Below are 18,776 nucleotides of genomic sequence, written 5' to 3'. Positions count from 1 at the left end.
TCCTGCAAATACAGCCCTGCAGAGGTCAGGGCTGGAAACAAGGCTGTGCTGTGAGGGTAACTCTGGAGTGATCCCCAAGAAAGCAAAGGGACGACAAGGGATTTTACCCAGGGGGGATGCGGAGCAGCAGGGTGGGGGACTGTGTGTGCAAAGCGGGCTTGACGTCCCCCCCCTTTTTCCCCATAAAGGGGATCTGCCAGCTCAGGAGTGGCACAGCCGAGCGTAAGTCCTGCCTCCTTCCTCCTTCCTCCTCCTCCTCCTCCTCCTCCTCCCAGATGTTCCCTTGTGTGCAGCCATCTGTTGAGCTCCCTCCTCCCTCCTCCTGCGGGGAAGGGGGCAGCCCGCTTGCCCGGCCAGCTGCACGCCTTGGACGAGAAGGAGGAGGAGGAGGGAGAAGGAGGAGGGAAGAAGGGGACACCCGGCCCCAAGCCTTGCTGCTGCCGGCTCCCGGCGGCGCCCGCTCCCCGCCGTGGGAACCGGCGCTGTGCGGCAGCCCCACCGTGGGAACCGGCCCCGCGGTGGGAACGGACCCCTGCCCCGGTGAGTCCCTCCCTGCCGCCCCCATCCCCTCCCCAGGCTCGCAGGCAGCCGCCGAAGCGTGGTGTGGGGAGCCGCGGAGTGCTGCAACCCCCCCCCCCCCCCCAATTCTCATTTTCGGGGAGGGGGGGAGGTCGCTGTCTAGGAGTGGGCTGAGCCCTCCCTGCCGCCCCCCGCCCTGGGGAGCTGGGGGTGCGCAGGACCAGCCCTGGGGGGTGTCTGCTGGGGAGCCCCCCCCACCCCCAACCTCCGAGTGGGGAAACTTTTTTTGGTGTGATGAGTTTGCCTCGCGTGGGGACTCAGCGGCCGGCAGTGCGGGGATGGGGCGGGGGGGGGGACATCGGCTGCAAAACACCTCGGGTGCGGGGGGGAAGGACAGATGTCTCGGGTGGAGGTAAACTACTTTTTCTCCACCTCTGGCTTTTCCAAAGGGGGAATTTTGGGGTGCAGCGGGTGCGTATGAGCCCCCAGCCCGGCTCCCTCTCCCCGGAGGGCTGCAGCCGGGGCGGGATGAAGCGTCTCCAGCCGGGATCTCTCCCCTCTCCTTCCCCCCCCCCCCCCGGTGCAATGGTGGTTTGCAGAGTGCTTGGGATTGCCACGGCTGCAAAGTAATCCGAGCAGCAGCTGGAGGCTCCGCACCGCCTCCCGTGCCCGGTTTCGGGGCTTTGATTTCACACAGGGCTCCCTGTCTCCCCTCCTCTCCTCCCCCTCCTGTCTCCCCCCCCCCCCGCCTCCTTTCCCTGGCCCTCCCCTCCCAACACGGCGATCCGGGAGAGGAAAAAGGCTTTTTGGTCGGGTTCTGGTGCTGGGAGGCTCGCAGGGTTTTGCAGCTCACCCAAGGTAAGGGGAGAAGGGAGAAAGGCGGGGGGTAAAGCTTAAAGGGGGTCGCCTGGATGGGGTGAAGAGGCTGGAAGGTGCAGAGAGGGGGGGGTCTTCTCCCCCTGGTTGCAGAGATAAGGGCAGAGCAAAGCTCCCTGCCTGGGAATTTCCCATGCCTGTAAGTGGATTAAGCTGGAGGAGAAGGTGTGTTTGGGGAGGGGGGCGGGGAAGGGAGAGGAAGCAGATCAGGATTTATTTGTTCTCTTATTGCAAAAAAAAAAAAAAAAAAAAAAAAAAAAAAAAAAAAAAGAAAAAAAGAAAAACGGGGAGGGGAAAGCAAGCAACCAAAAAAAAAAATCTGCCAGTTGTGACTTTTGAAGCAGGAGGTCAGAAAGCATGGGGTTCCCCTGATAACGCACACACCCTGTAAACTTTTAAGCGGCTCCATGGAAACTTGTTATTAATGCTGCAGTCATTAAAAGGCGCAGACCACGGCAGATTTATTAGCCCAGTAAACCACAACACGTGCCAGCTCTCTGGAAACAAAAGGGTCTGGCAACTTTACTCCTCTGCTTGGGATTTGGGAAGGTTGGGAGGAGAGCGGCGAGGATGGAGCTGGTGGCTTGTGTCGTGGGGAAGTGGCATCGCCTCTGTTAACCGACGCTTTCCATCGCGGTTAGCTAATGTAATTCAGTGGCAGCGAAGGCATTTGAGCACGGGCGTAACGAGAACACAGCGAGCCGTGCAGAGCTCACGGCGTTCATCGCAGCAGCCAGGCAAGGAGCCTCCAGTCTCCTAAGTCGAAAGATTTCCCCGGGTGTCTGCCATGATAAATCAGCTGCCGTTAGCCTGAATAACTGCATTCACTGAAGTTACAGTAGGAAACTTGTCTGGGTGGACACTGTGCCATTGCTCTGCAGAGAGCAGCCGGTGCCGATCGCTGGCGTTGCGCTGAAATATTGCATTGATCGCCGCTCCAAAGCTCGACTGGCAGCGCGCGGGGCTTTATTGCAGTGGTAGAGAGCAGAGCGAATACCAGGAGAAGAGGCGCCGTGGAAAGGCAGGGTTAGACCGATGCCTCGCCGATCTCACTGGGAATAAGCAGCACACCGGAGGTGTTAGATGCGGAAAGGACCCGAGGGAGCCTGGTATGTCCCTGGGAGAATTTGCAGTCTAAACTTGGCTGGCTGCTCGCTGTCGGCAGCCAGGTGCTGCAAAGGCAAAGTGGGTTCAAGTCTGCCATCGTCCTGGCGCGGGGCACAGCTCGTGTCCCTTCATGACCCATGGGAGCCAGTCCCTGTCCTGGAGAGGACACGGGAGGTGCTTGTTCACACGTGGGTTATAAATGGCCCAGCAAGGCCCTGACCTGTGCTCAGCTGTCGCCCGTCTGCGCTCCGACACAGAGTCCGTGTGCAGAGGCGGTGGTTGTGTGGGGTGAGCGATGCTCGGGACCGGGGTAGGCAGGAGGTTCGGTGGCAGCACCCGGATGGGTTTTCCCTTGCAGCATCCTGGAGCAGGCGTGCTGCGGGGAGACGCTGCTGGTTTGTGAATGAATTTGAGCAGCTGCTGACAGAGGCGGTGGGGAGCAATTACAAAATGCCCGGAGGGAATAAGGACGTGACAGATCTCCCAGGGGATGTTAATTTCTGATGGCGAGGTGGACTGGCAGGGAAAGCTGCAAGGCTGGGGTGAGGGTCTCCTGCACCCTTATTCTTTAAGATTGTGTGCAGGGAATAAAAGAATATTGAATGGGTGGGAGGAAATTAGGAGAAAAGAGCTGTTAAACAAAAAACATGCAAAAGTTGGTTTTGGTTTTGGGTTTTTTTTTTGATATAGGAAAAAGCATCTTCTGCTCCCCCAGCCCCGCAGTGAACAGCGGTGTGTGCATCCCCGGCGCGAGACGGAGCTGGGAAAAAAAGGTGAGCCACCGTCTTCCGGAGGTTTAGAGTTTTCCCTCCATCCCTAACTGCTTTTTTTCTCCTCTTTCAGTGTCTTCTTCCTTCTCCTCCTCCTCAATTGTCAGCTGGTTGGTGGGGAGAAGTGGAGGCTGGAGAGTGGGATAAGACAAGGCATCCTTGTCCAGCCGCCCTCCCGACCCCCCGGCACCCCTGGGCCGTGCGTGGTAGCCGCAGCGCTGGCCGCCTGGCAGGCTATCAAAAGAAACTTCCGAATGCTGATATGTTGAGGGCTGGGAAGAGATAAAGGCTGGCTTGAGCAAGCCATTTCTTGTCTTAACACTTGGCACCTGGACCTATCGAGGCGAATGTATGAACGGCTCAGCCATTCATTACAGGGAAGCCTTCAGATTTTCATTTGTATTGCAATTTTCTTTGTCTTTTTCTTTTTTTTTTTTTTAATTTCCTGGGAATTTCCATCATTCCCTCTTGGAGTATTCATGATGTGCAGCAGGGGGGGAAGGAAATACGTGCGCTGAGAATCGCACCGGCCTCCCCCCCGCCCCACTTGCAGACGCTGCAAGTGATTAAACCAACCTGGCTGCCTTAGCACGGGACATTCCTGAGTTGCATTAACCAGGCTGGAAATCTGCCTGTTGGAGCAGTGGCAAACTGGAAAAAGCACTTTATCTTTGTCGTAGCTGAGCAGAGGGCCATGTGCTGTGTGTAATATCTGAGTGCCGGCATCTGTGGGTTTTCTTTTCCTTCCCCTTTCCCTTCTCCTGCTTCTTTTTTGCTGTCGGTAGACCTGTGATGCTGATTGCTCTCCTTTTCCCTGGTTCATGCTCGGCAGCTCAAACCCAGGGGTGGGGAGAGAAATAACAGAACAGAAATATCTTTGAATAAGATGACCCACGTCAGGAAAATTTGAGACTGAAAGGGAAAGCCCTGCTGTGGCAGATGGGTCAAACCAGATGTGATTCCTCTCCCCCTTCATATCTGAAGTGACAGATGTGCACAGAGCTCTCCAAGTAGGGCAGCACAAGTCCCTGACCCCAAAATCACTTGTTTTCCTCACATCCTTGAGAATGAGATGTCTGTAGCATGGAGTATGGCGAGGCTGTTTCACACAGCAGGATGGAGGACACCCTTCTTCCAAAGCTCTGTAATCCCAGTGCAAAGGCTCAGTTTTCACCCCAGGTCCTACAAGAGTGTTGCAACCTCTTGCAAGAGATCTCCAACTCAAAGGATTATGGATCATAGGGTAACTCTGAATCTGGCCAGTCTCATGCATCAGGGGAGACCATTGCTCTTCTGGACTGTCCCCAAATGTCCCATGGTGATGTTCCTATCCCCTGCATTGACAGCATGGTGGATGGTGCCCTCCCCTGGCTTTGGGGGAAGGAACAGGGTGCAAGGAGCCAGCATGATGTAGCCCATACAGGGGCACGTATGAGGATGCTGTAATTTGGGAAGTCTTACTCTGCCAGTCAGCGAAATCAGGTCAAATTCGCTTAGGAGGTGGCTTAATGCAGGGTTAAATGGCAAAGGAAGATGGTTGCGTGTGTTCTGGGTGACTTGCGGCATCTCCATGGCATGGCAGAAGTGGCATAGGGCTGCGGCAAAAACAAGGGGACAGGGATGGGGACCGGATGGAGCCAGGGGAGGTGAGCAGCATGGGTGGGCAGAGGTCCCCGGAGAGGCAGGCCTGCTGTTGGCAGCCACCAAGACTGCAGCCATGGTTTAGAGTCCATGAACGCTGATTTGAGAGGTGCTTAGATACTTGTCCACCACAACCACCTCCCCAGATGCCCCCTTCCCTGTCCCCCAGCCTGGCTGCCCATTTTGCAGAGGGCAAAGCAGGGCTGGTGTCCCCAGAGTGTCCAGGCAAGGCAGGAGCTGGACATGGTGTACAAGGACAGTGGTGGCATTTGGCTGGGCCAGTTGTGGCAGTGGTAGTGTTGGCAGGGGGCTTCTGCATGGGGTGAGACCAGGGCATCTTGGCTTGTGGTCCATTCCCAGTTAAACTGGTGGGATTTGAACCTGGGGATGGTACCCCCATCACCACACAGGAATGAACACCTCTTGGTCTTGGGGTTAGTCATCCTTAAGGTCTCAGGACGGAAACTGAGGCACATGAATGGGGACTTATGGTAACATCAGTGGTAAGAAATGGATCCTGCTCCCAACCCACTTTCTCTCCAAAGTCCTGCACCAGCCAAGAGGGACTGGAGGATCCTGGGCCAGGGAGGGGAGGCAAGGAGCTGAAGAGATACCACACCACCACATCACTGGGGCAGTGAAGCATCATCTGGGGTGGGAACTGCGGTGGGGACAATGCCCTGCTGATAAACCCTTTGTTAGCTTTACCCAGACCCCTTCCCCCTCCCCAAGTCCCCTCTTCCCAAATCTTGTAGGAGACCCGCTGGGCGTAGCGAATATCTCATGCACTTCGCCGGGGTGGGGGCAGCTCCTGAAGCCCCGACTGATGCTCTACCGAGCAATTGCGTTGGCATTCGTTGTTCGCAGCGTCACATTACAAGAATTAGTTGGGGGGGGGGAAGAAAAGCTGGGAGGGGAATGTGACGGGAGCCTCCAGCTGTGTTGTTTGCAACAATAATGGCCAGGATTGTATTTATTATCTCCTCGGTGGAGGGTCTGCAGCTGCACACTGAGAGCCACAGGCAGCAAAGAGGCCCAGAGATCATTGTGCATGAAAAAAACAAAAACCACCCAACCACAAAAATAAATAAAAAGCCCACAAAGAAGCCCTGGGCCAGCTGGGGCAGCACCGAGGGGCACCCAGCCTAACGTTGCCTCCTCGCTTTGCCCTCCCTTACTGAAGCCAGCAGCCCCGCAGGGCTGTTAGAAGGGAGGTTGGGAGCTGCTGCCTTTCAGAGAGCTAAAGCAGCATGGGGTCCTCCTAAAATCCTTCTGCCAGGGCTGAACCGCGACCAAGGCATGCTGTTGGAGGCAGCATTTGGACAGCTGATTTGCAGCCACCTCTATTTCAAGCAGAAAGAGCTGGAAAGCCCTTAGAGATACAGGGTGATGGGACTGCTACGAGGTGTTTGCTCCCGCTGGGCTGTATCGCCTTCCCCTGGCACCATCCCTCTCCCTCCTTCCTTCCTTCCTTCCTTCCTTCCTTCCCTCCCTCCCTCCCAGCTCATCCTCTCCAGGGGAACCCATCCATGTCCATCATGGTCCTTCTGCAGCTCAGGCCCGCCCACCAGGGTGGTCAAAAGCAAACTAGGTCAGGGATGTGGGGTACATCCATAGATATCACGCCTTTCCCTCATGGACCAGACAGCTGCTGGTGGGTCCTTGCAACCTGTGCTCTCCTGGGGTGGGATGTTGTGTGTGCCATCCCAGGGACGTGCATGGCATGTGGCATTTCCCAGCCGGACGCAGTGACATGGAAGCAGCTCTATTAACAGTTAAAACCAAGAAGCATCCACCTTGGGTAGGAAGTTTCTTCTCCCTGTGCTGCACCTCTTAATGTTTCTCCCTGGCCTGGTGTATGGTGTTCGTCCCAGAGTGCATTCCTCTTGAATTATATCATGTCTCCGGGAGCCGGAGTGCTACGAAAAAGTATCATCGTAGCAGGAGCCAGCACAGGGACTGGCTGGGTGAGGGATCAGGTGTGGGAGAGCATCGTCAAGGGCTGAGGCTACAGGAGAAGCTCGCTAGGATCGTTTTGGCTTTCAATAATTGACTAGCTAAGAAATAAGGCCCTGCCTCAGGTGTTTTATGCTTTAAAAATTCACTTAAGCTTTTTGGCTTGCTTAGTCTGACACCAGAAATGATCAGAGAGGAGGGGGAGGCGTGTGCAACCCCAACGTTGCAGACGAAGCTGTGATCCGTCATTTTTAAATTGATCCTTTGCAAAGGGGGACACAGCCCTGAAAAAAGAGGGTGTAATCCTCCCGGGGTTACTGCTGTGATTTGGGTAAAGCCTGGGTACTCGCAGCCTCCCTCCGAGCATCACGGCGAGGCTTTGGGCATCTGAGATGATGGATGGGGCAGGGGGATCTGCTGGTAGCTCCACCAGGTCCCTCTACAACAAAATGCATTAGGGCTGGTGTAAAACTAGGTGTAAACCTCTCCCTTTGCTCTGCTGAAGGGCTGGTTTGTAAACCTATTTGGGGCCAAAATAACTCCTCTGCAACGGAGACCTCTTGTTCTGGGATATGTCACTGGGTTTATGATAAAGATCCTGTTCGGGCTGAGTTTTGAGGCGGTTAAGAAAATATTTGTGTTCCCAGCTGAGATGAGGTTTCTGTTACGCTCAGCAAGTGCTGGGATAGTGAGACCTCCTCTTCTTGGAAATGCTCACGGTTAAAAAGCCGAAGGGGAGGATGGGAAGCAGGGCCTGTCAGGGGTAAAAGGATTTGGGGTGGTCACCCCCAGGTGTGATGGTGGAGGAGGAGAAACCCCTGAGCTCCTGCATCCTTTGCAGGCATCCTCTAAACCGATGCATCCCAGGCTGCTGGGAACCAGTGTGTGGCTGCTGATGCTCCCAGTTTGAGAAGTCCTGCAGCTGGCATAGCCAGGAGGCAATGGTGGGGCTGGGATGCCCACGTCCCCTCTCCTCCCAGCAAGCCCCGTGAATCCCCCCCGGTGCTGCCGGGAGGTGCCACGCTGCACCGACGCCTGCCTTCCCCTGCCCAGAGCTGCTCCGGAGGCTTGGCAAACTTCATTTCCTTTCGGGAACGCTTCCTCCGGGCCACAAGCACAGCTCAGCGTGAGGCTCGCGAGCAAAATTGCTTTCAAAAGCCATGGGAGACTATTTCCCCCACCCCAAATAAAACCACTGTTAGCCTGACAGCTTCCTGGGCTGAGCAGGGAAGGGGGATTTTCGTGCAAAATCTTGGTGCCGCTGTGATTTAATTCCTAATTTGCCCATGCTGCAGGTAGCACCGATTTTTCCCCACTCGAGGCGAAATTCGTGGGAGCTGGGCTGCCGTTTGCTTCCAAGATGTGGGTTTTTGAGGCACGCAGCTCTCAGGGCAGCAGAAATTGTCTGTATTTCAGCCGTGGGTGTAAATGAGCTAGAACTCACCGTATGGGCTGGCAGACCTGCCCGCACAGATTTCCTTTGTCAGAGCCCAAAATACACCGCATCGCACCTCGATTTCCTCCTTGAGGGAGATGAGAGATGCTGGGGGAAAAATTGCACAAGTGGAATAAACTATTAGCTGTTTAAACACTAGGATGATAAATTATCCGTGGCCTCTTGCAAAGCAGATGGGATTTGTGACATTAACAGTTGGAGCAAAGATTATTTTAATAGGGATCTCTGATTTCGTTTATAAAGAAAGGATAGTTTCTTTTTTTACTTTAAAGAAGAAAATAGAGCAGAGGCTGGTTCAGCTGAGCAAGGGATGTCATATGTTTGAAAACAAATGCATAGTGTGAAGCTGTAGGGTTTGGAGGTGCTGGGTTCCCTCTAGATCAATCCCATATGTCTTCTCTGCAGCCTGCGTGGTGGGTTGAGGGGCTGCTTGGTTTTGTCTTTGGGGTTGTGAAATGTTTCTGATGCTTAACAATTTGGCTTTGCTAATCTTATCTATCCCATCCCCTGTAACATCCATGAAAATCTCCCTGAAGGATGGAGAGCATCGGTGGGATGCTGGTTAATCATTGCGGTGTTGGCTCAGCAGTTTCTCTATGTCCAGAGCTGAGAAAAACAAATGGAGACAACTGAGATATGGGGGAAATGAAGAACGGTGTCTTGTTTTTTCCTTCCTCAGCCCTTCTGGCTGTCCACACCCCAAATTCCATGTTTTTTTGGTGAGATTCAAGTCTTCTATCTATAAAGGTAGACTTGATGCAGACCAATGTGGTTCTTGTCCAGGTCTGGTAGCAGCATCTTCTCTCTGTTTATAGCAGTTTTGCCCCCTCTTGAAATCACTTGAGCAGGGACAACGCTCCCTGCAGAGCAAACAAACCTCAAGATCTGCTTGTCTTGGCTACCTCCTCTGATCCCTGGGGACCCACAGGTCAGAGAAGATAAATCTTGTCCTGAGCCCATCCACCCCCATCACACCACCCACCCTGGTCTGCCTGAAATACAACCATGTCTCTGCGTTGAGGCAGAAGAGACAACTTTTTCTTTCCATCTCCAGTTTGGTGCCTGTTGTATATTATTCTCCCATAGCCTGGTAATGTCAATTCCTGATACCACTGGGTTAATTACCTGCTAACGACTCCCCCTTTGGTGGTGGGGCTCTTGACTGAAAGCAAAGGAGATGTTTTTACATCTGTTATTAAAAATCATCAAAGCAGAAAGGAATTAATAGAGAAATCTCTATTATTTTTTTTCCCCTTCCCTTCCTTTCCCCCAGTGAGTGGGAAGATGGGGCAAAAAGTGTTCAGGCACCTGCAGGATGATTTTAGCTCCTGTCCAGGCCCTCGGTGTTTCTTTACATTAACCATAAGGGCTAAAGCCACCATCCCAGTGGGTGAGTTTCCCCCCATCCCAATGCTTGCATGCACTGGTAGAGGAAATAGGGTGAGGATAAGAAGATTGGGTTGCACGTCCCCTTCTTTATATCCTCATGGGTAATTGGGGATGGCTCTGCTGTCTAAGCAGCTTTGCACTTCACACTGATAAAACCATCAGTGTGAAGGGTGATAGCTTATCACCCAAAAGCTACTTGTGCAATGGCTCCTGATGGAGGGCTCCATGAAACTGAGCTGAATTTAGGAGTCAAGGGACTAATTCTTATCCTGCCGTCACTGACACCTGGAGTAACTCCACTGACCTCCCCCAAACCCATCTAAGCAGATGCAAGATCAAACCTAAATAGCAGATATTTCTTGGATTCTCATTAGCTCTCCTCTCCCTAAATCCAAGTAATCACAAACACTGAGTATAAAACCAGGACCGGTATTTCCAAAGCGTACCCCCAAACCAGCTAACAACACAAAAATAACAAATGGATCAGAAAGCCCTGTTCCCATTTACACCAAAACTCCTTTGTGAAGAAGCACTAAGTGGTTAAATAAGTGTTATAGAGGGGGTAAGCACAGCTCTTCACTGCATGCATGTGGGGACCCCTTCTTCAGGGAAGAGCTGGTCTGAAGCCAGTGGAGCAAAAGCCTGGATGACCTTTACTTTCAATGGATTCACACACACAAAAAAGAGTAACCTTGTCAGCAGCAGTTTCTTTATCATGTGAGGGATGTGTGCCTGCGAGTTAAGGGATTAATTGTCTCTGGTTGTAGGCTGGTTTGAGCCAGTTTTGCTGCCTGCTCACATTGGCGTGTGGGATCTGGAGACCAGGCTGCGATTGCATCTGTGGCGTCATTTGGACTCAGCCTGGGAAAGTCCACACTGGAAAAGTGTAGCTGTTGCTAGTGCTGTACTTCAGTTGATAATTATTCTTATTTTACAGATTGATTAGTGAGAGAGGGAAAGAAAAAAAGGAAAAAAAAATGTCTCTGAAGCACTTTTGTTGTTGGAGAAGCAACTCAGGAGCATCCTGGTGCTCCGGACCCACCATCCCAGCTGCCTCTCGGAGCCTCCCAAGTATTTAAAGAGAGAAAAAGCCAATTATCTCTTTTTTGCAGTCTAGAGGATTTATGGCCTCTATCATATACTGTGCAGCTTGCTTCACTTTCCAGTGATGTTCCCTTTCCCCTGCCCCCCATCAGTGACTGCAGCCAAGTGGGACTTGTGGGCCTGGCTATAAAGCCTTTGCTTTTTGTTCATTTGGCTGATGCAAGAGACAGAAGACAAGCCCCAAATTTTCCTCCTGATGAAATACTGTTGCTAATCCAACTCCTCCGTCCTCTGCTAGAACAGCAACTCTGTTTGGGATAGGTGGACTCCAGCCCTTCCTTTTTGCCTCTTTCCTTTAAAGGTTGATCTGTTTGCTGTTAATCCAGAATTAATCCAGCAGCACATTGGGAAAAAACATTGAAAGTACCAGGATCTGTCCATCATGCTGTAGACACGCAGAGATTCATGTCTTACTTGATTTACTTCAATCGTGGGCCGCTGTTGAAAAGACAGGTCCTGTTTTCCTGATTCCTGTGTCAGAGCTGGTACTCCTGCAGCTGGGCAGCCGAGTTTTCTGGAAAAGTGACTCACCAAAGAGGGAAAAAGGAAGATTAGGGGGGTTTTGTTGGATGAGTGAGCTGAACTGAGTCATCCTGGGTGCACCTGGTTAATGGGTGGGACTGAGGTTTGGAGGATGCAGCCAAGGATGGGGTGGGAAACAGCAACCCAAGGAGAGCTGGCAACCCGCTCCACCATGGTCAAGGGAGAGATGGGCCGGGCACCTGAAACGCGAGGGATGATGCTGCACCCCTAGCAGCTTCTGTTGAAATCAGTGGGTATAATAAGACCCCCAAGTTGTCAGATGGCCAAAATGTATCCCTGGTATCTCTCCACACCACAACAGCCAGAGAAATGAAGAGGTCATGGTTGAACCAGTCTGGGAGCGGACTGTTTTCTACCGGTGGCTTTCCCCTCGCCATCCCAGGTGATGGGGCTGGTGGTTTCTGGCCTGTGGTGTTTCCTCCAGGTGAATCTCCCCAGTGCTGCAAGAGGATAACTCATCTTCCTTTTATGAGGGGATACTTTGGCTTCCTGCCTTTATCAACAGAGCAGCTCGTAGGCAGCAATCCAAAGGCAATTTGATGCGGTTTCAAATGCATGCTGTACACAGATGAACTGTAAATGCCTGTGGCATGTTTCTTTCCCCATTTCAAAGACCGCTACCGATTTCTCCATGCGATGATGAAGCATGCCTATACCTAAGCTCGATTATCTGGCAATGCAGGAGTCTCTTTCTTGAACCAGATGATGACCAGTACCTTTATTTCTCCTTTCTTTTATCAGAGCTATTGGCCAACTGGCTTGTTAGCCTATGAATGCTTCATGCTGCTCCATAAGGGAGTTTTTAACTGGTAGTAATGGACTGCATCTCATCTGCAAAGCAATTGCAGAGCCGGTAAGGGAGAATTTGGGGCAGTGCTGTGAGGAGGGAAGAGGCAATAGATGCTGTGCAAATACCTAAGCTGAGCTTTGTGTACTGCATTTCAGCTGCATAATGTTTCGTGCTTTCTGCTGGTTGGAGCCATGGATGTTGCAGTGGGAGTCACTGTCTCTACCCACTTCTGGGATCATTTTTGAGGCTGCTTGGGAAGGGAATTCCCGTGTCAAAAGGGGTTTGAGCTGCCACATATCAAAGCCCAGTGTTGACTTTAATTCTTCTCCCGGTTAAACTAGTACTTTGGAGATTGCCCTCTTGCTTTTCTTCAGGTGGCCCATCAGGAGCCAAGTCTCACACTGATGTGTCTTTGGACCTGCTGGGGTCTGATCCAGCTCCCACTGGAGCTAAGAGGATGTCATGAGGAACTGAGCTGGGCTTTTGAAGGAGAAGTTAGGAGGTGCTTTCCCTGTTAAGACATCAAATAGGAATTGTCACTGGGTGGGATCTGGGAGAAGAAACACCAGTAGACTGAGCTGACACTAATGCAGGTAGTTCCCTGTAGATGAGACATTTAACATTTGGGATTTTGTTTTTTGAGTTTCCAAAGAGATCCCCACTGCTGTAATTTCCCCTGGTAATAAAACATTTCAGTGCATTCCAAACGCAGCTTCATGAAAAAAAGAAGTAGTGTTTAGTTTAGGAGGGACTTCAGGAGGGGGCAAGACGTCTGCACAAAACCAGAGAGGATCAGCCTTGATGTCATTAGGAAAGGGATATCTGGAAACATGTCTGCAGAAAGGAGCTCCTACCCCCTGCGTCCCCTCTGCACACATATGTGTTTTCTCAAGAAGCAAACTGAGATGGGCTGGGACTGGGGCTCATCTTACTGATTTTCTGTTGTTTCTATAGAATAATGGACCCCAGAGGATTGCGTGTTGGCCTTTAGCAATGCTTTGGTTGCAGGCTGTTTGGCCAGAGTCCCAATTTCTGCTCTCTATTTGCAAGAGGTCTGGGAGTTACCGCCAGACAAGTCATATCAGTGATCAGGATAATATTTTTGCAATGCTTTTCTCCCCTTTGCGCTTCTTTTGCACATTGGCAAGTAGTCCCTGGTCGGTCTCCTGGGAAGGAGAGCAGGGCCAAGAAGACCATGCTGAAAAGAGAGAGAAACTTCTGCCAAGGGGTGGGTGAGGGAAGATGAAGTATGAACTTCTAGGAAATGGTCCTGGGAAGCTGCAAGGGCTGTGGGGAAGGCACCTCAGCCAGATCAAAGGGTGTGTGGGAAAGATGATACTGCAAGGAAGTTTATATAATGCTTTTAAACAGCAGTGGGAAAGGTGAGAATAGAGACTGGGGGTGCTGAGGTGGGGATGGAAACATGTGTTTAAAGGGGATTTTTTTTTTTTTTTTTTTTTCCCCCTAAATGAGTGCTTGGCACATGAGTCTCTGTTGATCACCAGCAGCATAGCCAAAGAGCAGTGCTGATAGATCTGCTTGCCTGGTTTGGTGGGAGTTTTTGTTGGCAGCCTCCTGGAAACCTTGTTTGTAAGGCATGAGGAGCCGTCACCCATGACTGCAAGGGGAACCAATGAGGACAGCCCTTGCTGCCTCTGCTGACCTGCAGGATGCTGGCACGCTTCAATCTACCCTCTCCAGAGATGCAGAGCTAAAGCTTTTCTGGCTGGCTGTTGAAATCACACAGCTGCTGTTGCCCACTGTTGTGCAGAGGAGCTGTTAGGATGTGATCTGGAGAGGTCCAGCCAAGCCAGTGAGGTGTAGATCAGCTCTCTTCCTCCCTCGACTGTGACAATGGTGGGACAGAAATGTCTTAGATGGAGAAAGATCAAAACCAGAGGGGTAGAGAGAGCTCCTTGCTTGCTGGCATCGTTAATCAGAGAGAATACTTAATGTAATTAGCAAAGACTCCCCAGAGGCTCTATATGAAATGGCTCTCTCCACTTGATGCCTGTGCGGGATGCTGGGCCCACCACAGCAGAGCCTGGATTAGACTGAGCAGTCCTTGGTTCCTCTGCTTTGGCAGGCAAGGAGCCAGGTGGCCATTGTCTGTCCTACCTGCCACCAGCCCAAGGAGGGTTGGTTTTAGCCCTCTTTTTTAGCCAGTTAACGTAAAACAATGATCCTACTTCTAAATTTGCATCTGAAGTTCTAAGCAAGGGAGGCATGGTGTCCATTTGGGAGTAGGCAGCTGGCCTTTCTAGCTGTTCATCTTGGAGGATGTTCTGATGATGCTGTTATCTCTGTCATATATAGGAAATTTGAACGGAGCTCTGGTTTTTCCTTCCCTGATAAGGGTTTTGGACACCTAAGGCTCCCACTGGGTGCACAGCTTACATAATTTCTCCAACCTGTCAATGCAGAGTTTTGAACCCGGCACTCCCAAATCTCACATGGATGCCCTGACATGAAGACCTCTGTGTGCTGAAGTTTGCCAGGCTGTAAAATGAATCAGGGTTTGAGCTGCCATTTAGCTTCCTCCGTGGTCCAGCCAAAAGGATGCATGTTGGATAGATCTTGCTTTAAGGCAGCCTACTGTTCTTACAGCTAATTTTCAGTTGTGTCTTAACTTGGTTATATATGCAAAGACTGTTAACCCAATATTTTTTTCTCCATTAAGTTCCCAGGGGGGTTCACAACATGAGAGACAAAGTGTTTGGGACATCCATGCTATTTAAGAGTATACTTAGTCTATCCCTTTGGAAAGACAGAAGAGAAGACTGCACGACTCAAAACTGTTACACATCTTCAGTAAAGTAATTTCTACTGCCATTAAATCTATTTTCTTATTGTCTTGTTTTCCAGGTCAACAATGCAGTTCCTAGCTTGGTTCAATTTGCTGCTTCTCCTTCCTTGTTTTGGTACCACCAAAACCTGCTTCCCTGGCTGCCACTGCGAAGTGGAAAGCTTTGGTCTCTTTGACAGCTTTAGCTTGACCAAGGTGGACTGCAGTGGAATAGGCTCACACATTGTTCCTGTCCCAATCCCTCTGGATACCTCCTACTTGGATCTATCATCAAACAAACTGGAAACAATCAATGAATCGATGCTTACTGGCCCTGGATACACCACCTTGGTGAGCCTCGACCTGAGCTACAACAAAATTGCCAAGATTTCCTCCACAACCTTCTCCAGGCTTCGGTACCTGGAGTCCTTGGATCTGAGTCATAACTCTCTGGAAGTCCTTCCAGAAAACTGTTTCTCCAGTTCTCCTCTGAGTGACATAGATTTGAGCAATAACAAGCTTTTGGATATAGCTGTAGACATTTTTGCTTCAAAAGGTCAGGGAAAACCCCTGAATGTGGATCTATCCAATAATATGCTCAGCACGATTACGAGGCACCGTGAAAAGAGCATCCCCAACATCCAGAATTTAAATCTTTCTGGAAACAGGCTAACATCTGTGCCAATCCTTCAAGGAATTCCTCTCCGATACTTAAATCTTGATGGGAACCCTCTAGTCAAGATTGAGAAAGGAGACTTCATGGGGCTGAAAGATCTGATTCATTTATCCCTCAGCAGCCTGCGTGGCTTTGGGGAGTTATCTCCTTACAGCTTCAAGGAACTACCAGCCCTCCAAGTTCTGGATTTATCCAGCAATCCTGACCTGAAGTCACTGACTGCTGAAGTTATCTTTGGTCTGAACTCCCTACAAGAGCTCAACCTCTCTGGAACAGGCGTGTCATCCTTGCCAAAGACTGTGCTGAAATATCTGCCTTCCATCAAAAGCATCACCTTGGGGAAGAACATACAGTGTCTTAAGACCATCAAAGAAGGACAGTACCACCGACAAATTGGGCTGACCAAAAAAGAGGTCCTCAGTTGCCACGACAGCCACGGGTCCGTAGCAGCAGCGCCTTACGTTTCGTGATGAAAGCTGGGGAGAAGGGGTGGGGAAGGGAGGGCGGGGATGGGATTTGTACAGGTGTCGGACTGAGATGGCTTGCAGTGTGCCTTTTGTAAAACTGTTAATAATTTATATATTTGTATATGCCAATACTTGATTGTTTGTGGATTTTATAAACTCTCAAATCCTAGCCCACATCATCTGCAGGCTCCAGATTTTGCCCAGCGCATTGAGGTCCTGCATGCAGCCCGTTAGCTCAAGAGCGGTGATGTTGGACAACGGGGACCAAGCTGCTCTGCAGGTCCCAGGGCAGAACAGCTGGTCTGGAGCAAACCTTCATGCCCCCGACACGTTTGTAGGAGCAAAGCTACGTCTCTCCAGAGCACACACCAAAACGTACTGACTTCGTAGCTGCTTGCTTACAAACCCGTGCATCATCTTTTTTTTTTTTTTTTTTAATTATTATTCCCCACAAAGTGCCTTCTGGATGTTGCCTTCATTAGCAGCACCCTGTTCCCTGTCATGCACTTTCAGTCTTGAAGAAACATTTCCAGACAAACCTGAATACAGGGTGCTCCTAATGTGCTGGGTTTTACATGTTATTTGCATAGGTGTGCAATGAACATTGAGTAAGTTGAGAACTTTTCCCACAATTTTCTCCCTATATTCCCATCTCAATTCTTTTCATGTTAAATTACTTCAGGTTCAACCTTGGCAACCTCCTGTCTTTTTTAACCTTAGCAAGCTATTGCTCAGAGATGATGTGCGGCAGAGCAAGGGAAGCAGAGGGGTCTGCCAACAGCCACATCTCACCCAGGAACCAGGCTCCCCTGAAGCAAATTAACTGAGTTGCAAAGTGAAGAGATCATGAAGCCTAGCTTAAAAAAAAATAAATAAAAAATTAAAAATCCCTCCTTCTTTTCTGGGGAAGCTTGGAAGAAAACTTTGACAGGGATTCTTGTCTCGCTGACCTTATCAAACCAAGAAGCAGACCCAGAGGATGTGAGAGTAAGCTCTTTCCATGTTGACGTCCCCAGTCTGAACACATCTGCGACTCAGCTGGGCTCACGTGAGGCAATATCCAGCGCCAAAACACTCTCCAGAACGTGCCAGGGAAAGAATTAGCACTGACACCTGTGACCCTGGGGCGCTCTGCCTATCAGGGGAAAAATCTTGGTTTGTTTTTTGGTTTTGTTTTTTTTTTTTCCAGAATTGTAGCTTTTCTTTCTCTCACACAGCTTGGCTGCCAACCAAAATCTAATAAAAACTCTGGTCCTCAGAGATTTATTCATTTTTTTCCTCCATTGCTGAAATGCTGGCAAAGCAGAGGCGAGAGCCCCTCTTGTCCCCCTTCTTCTCCAGGCTAGGAGGTAGCAGGGGAAGGCAGCGCAGCTTGAACTGTGAAGCCTTCAACCTGCTTAGAGGAGCTCCTGCAGCAGAGGTGTCTGCTGAGATCTGGTCCAAATCCGGCACGCTCTGTCCTGGGGATGGGAAGGGATGTTGTGGATGGGAGTCCTGCTTGGGCTGGTCTGCAGCTTGGTCTCTAAACCCAGCCTTGCATCAGGGCAACCTTTAATGTTTGAACCTGGTTTAGGGAGGTCCGTGCAAAGGCGATGCAGATATAAGCCCATCACACACCCCCCCCCCTTGGGAGTGCTGGGAGGAGCTCAGGCTTCATCCTCACACTCCCAAAGGTTTTTGCAAATGGAAACGCTATTGCTCAAAGCAGCTGTCTCCAGGGATGGTTGAAACCCACGAAAGCCAGAGTCAAAACCTCACTTTGTATACTGAGATCCCTCTCTCACATTTTCATCTATATCTCCTTTTCAATCGTGGATCTTAGGGTGGGATTTTAACCTTTTCTGTCAGTGCTGGAGGTTTTCCCCCTCTACTGAGCCTTTGCAATGCTCAACCAGCCTTCACAGTCACAAGAAACATTGATTTTCTTAAAAAGGCAATGGGACTGCCTACAGGCAGGGATCTGGAGGGGAGCAGCACCCAACTGCAGTGCAAGATGGGGGCAGTTTGGGAGGGAGGAGATGGTTTTTAGTGGATCTTGCCTTTTTAAGAGAAGTCTTTTCTGCTGGCAGAAAATGTAATTTTTAAATAGTTGTTTAATTTTATAAGTCTGTACGTAGATGAAATGTTTCGGGGATCACATGCTGTCAAAGTTACTGTCTTTGCGCCACTGTGGTAAGTTTAAAACCCAATGTGACAATCCAATTGAAGACTGCAAGATTTCCTTCTGTAATCTCATGCTAGCTGCTAGCTCAACAAGTCTTAGCAAAAGCTGGCAAATACCGTCGCTGTGTTAGTTTGTTGTTTTTTTTTTTAAAGAACCTCTGTGGCATTGTAAGGCTTTGTGATTACTCACAATATAATAAAGTGATTTGGAGGAGAATAAACCCAGATCCCCTGGATTTGTTGCCTTAGTGCTGGGAAGGCGACAGCTGCTGCTGGGTCTGAAGTGCAACACGACTTCTCTCCTTGCTCTGCTCAGCCCTACCAGCCTCACAACTGTTGCATCTCCAAACTGGGGGCAGGATTTGTCCCGCTGTGTTTGGCTTGCTGGGTTCCTCACCAGCAGACAGGCTTGAGAGCTTCACTGGCTGACTCAAAGGAAATTATGGACACGTGACAGTGAAGCAGCACAAGAGTATCTGGAGCAAATTTCCTGCTCCAGGATCTGCTCCAAAGCTAGTCAGAGATGGTGGGGAT

General features: G+C 50.6%; 1 protein-coding gene across 5 annotated transcripts; it reads left to right on the top strand.

Annotated features, from left to right (window-relative positions):
* The first annotated feature begins 305 nt into the window (after positions 1-305).
* Positions 306-18,463, top strand: TSKU (tsukushi, small leucine rich proteoglycan). Of its 5 annotated transcripts, none has more exons than XM_054827353.1 (3): positions 306-540; positions 3,193-3,275; positions 15,017-18,463. In XM_054827353.1, the coding sequence occupies exon 3, from the start codon at positions 15,024-15,026 to the stop codon at positions 16,080-16,082; it is 1,059 nt and encodes a 352-aa protein (XP_054683328.1). In that variant the 5' UTR covers positions 306-540; positions 3,193-3,275; positions 15,017-15,023; the 3' UTR covers positions 16,083-18,463. The 5 variants fall into 5 exon arrangements, with proteins under 5 accessions (XP_054683328.1, XP_054683694.1, XP_054683419.1 ...); XM_054827444.1 differs by lacking the exon at positions 306-540 and adding an exon at positions 1,310-1,377; XM_054827623.1 differs by lacking the exon at positions 306-540 and adding an exon at positions 2,176-2,504.
* The last annotated feature ends 313 nt before the right edge of the window (positions 18,464-18,776 follow it).

This window comes from Grus americana, chromosome 1 (genome assembly GCF_028858705.1).
Source record: "Grus americana isolate bGruAme1 chromosome 1, bGruAme1.mat, whole genome shotgun sequence".
Lineage (NCBI taxonomy): Eukaryota > Metazoa > Chordata > Aves > Gruiformes > Gruidae > Grus > Grus americana.
The sequence above is the reverse complement of the archived record's forward strand: the minus strand, read 5'-3'. Positions and strand labels throughout refer to the sequence as shown.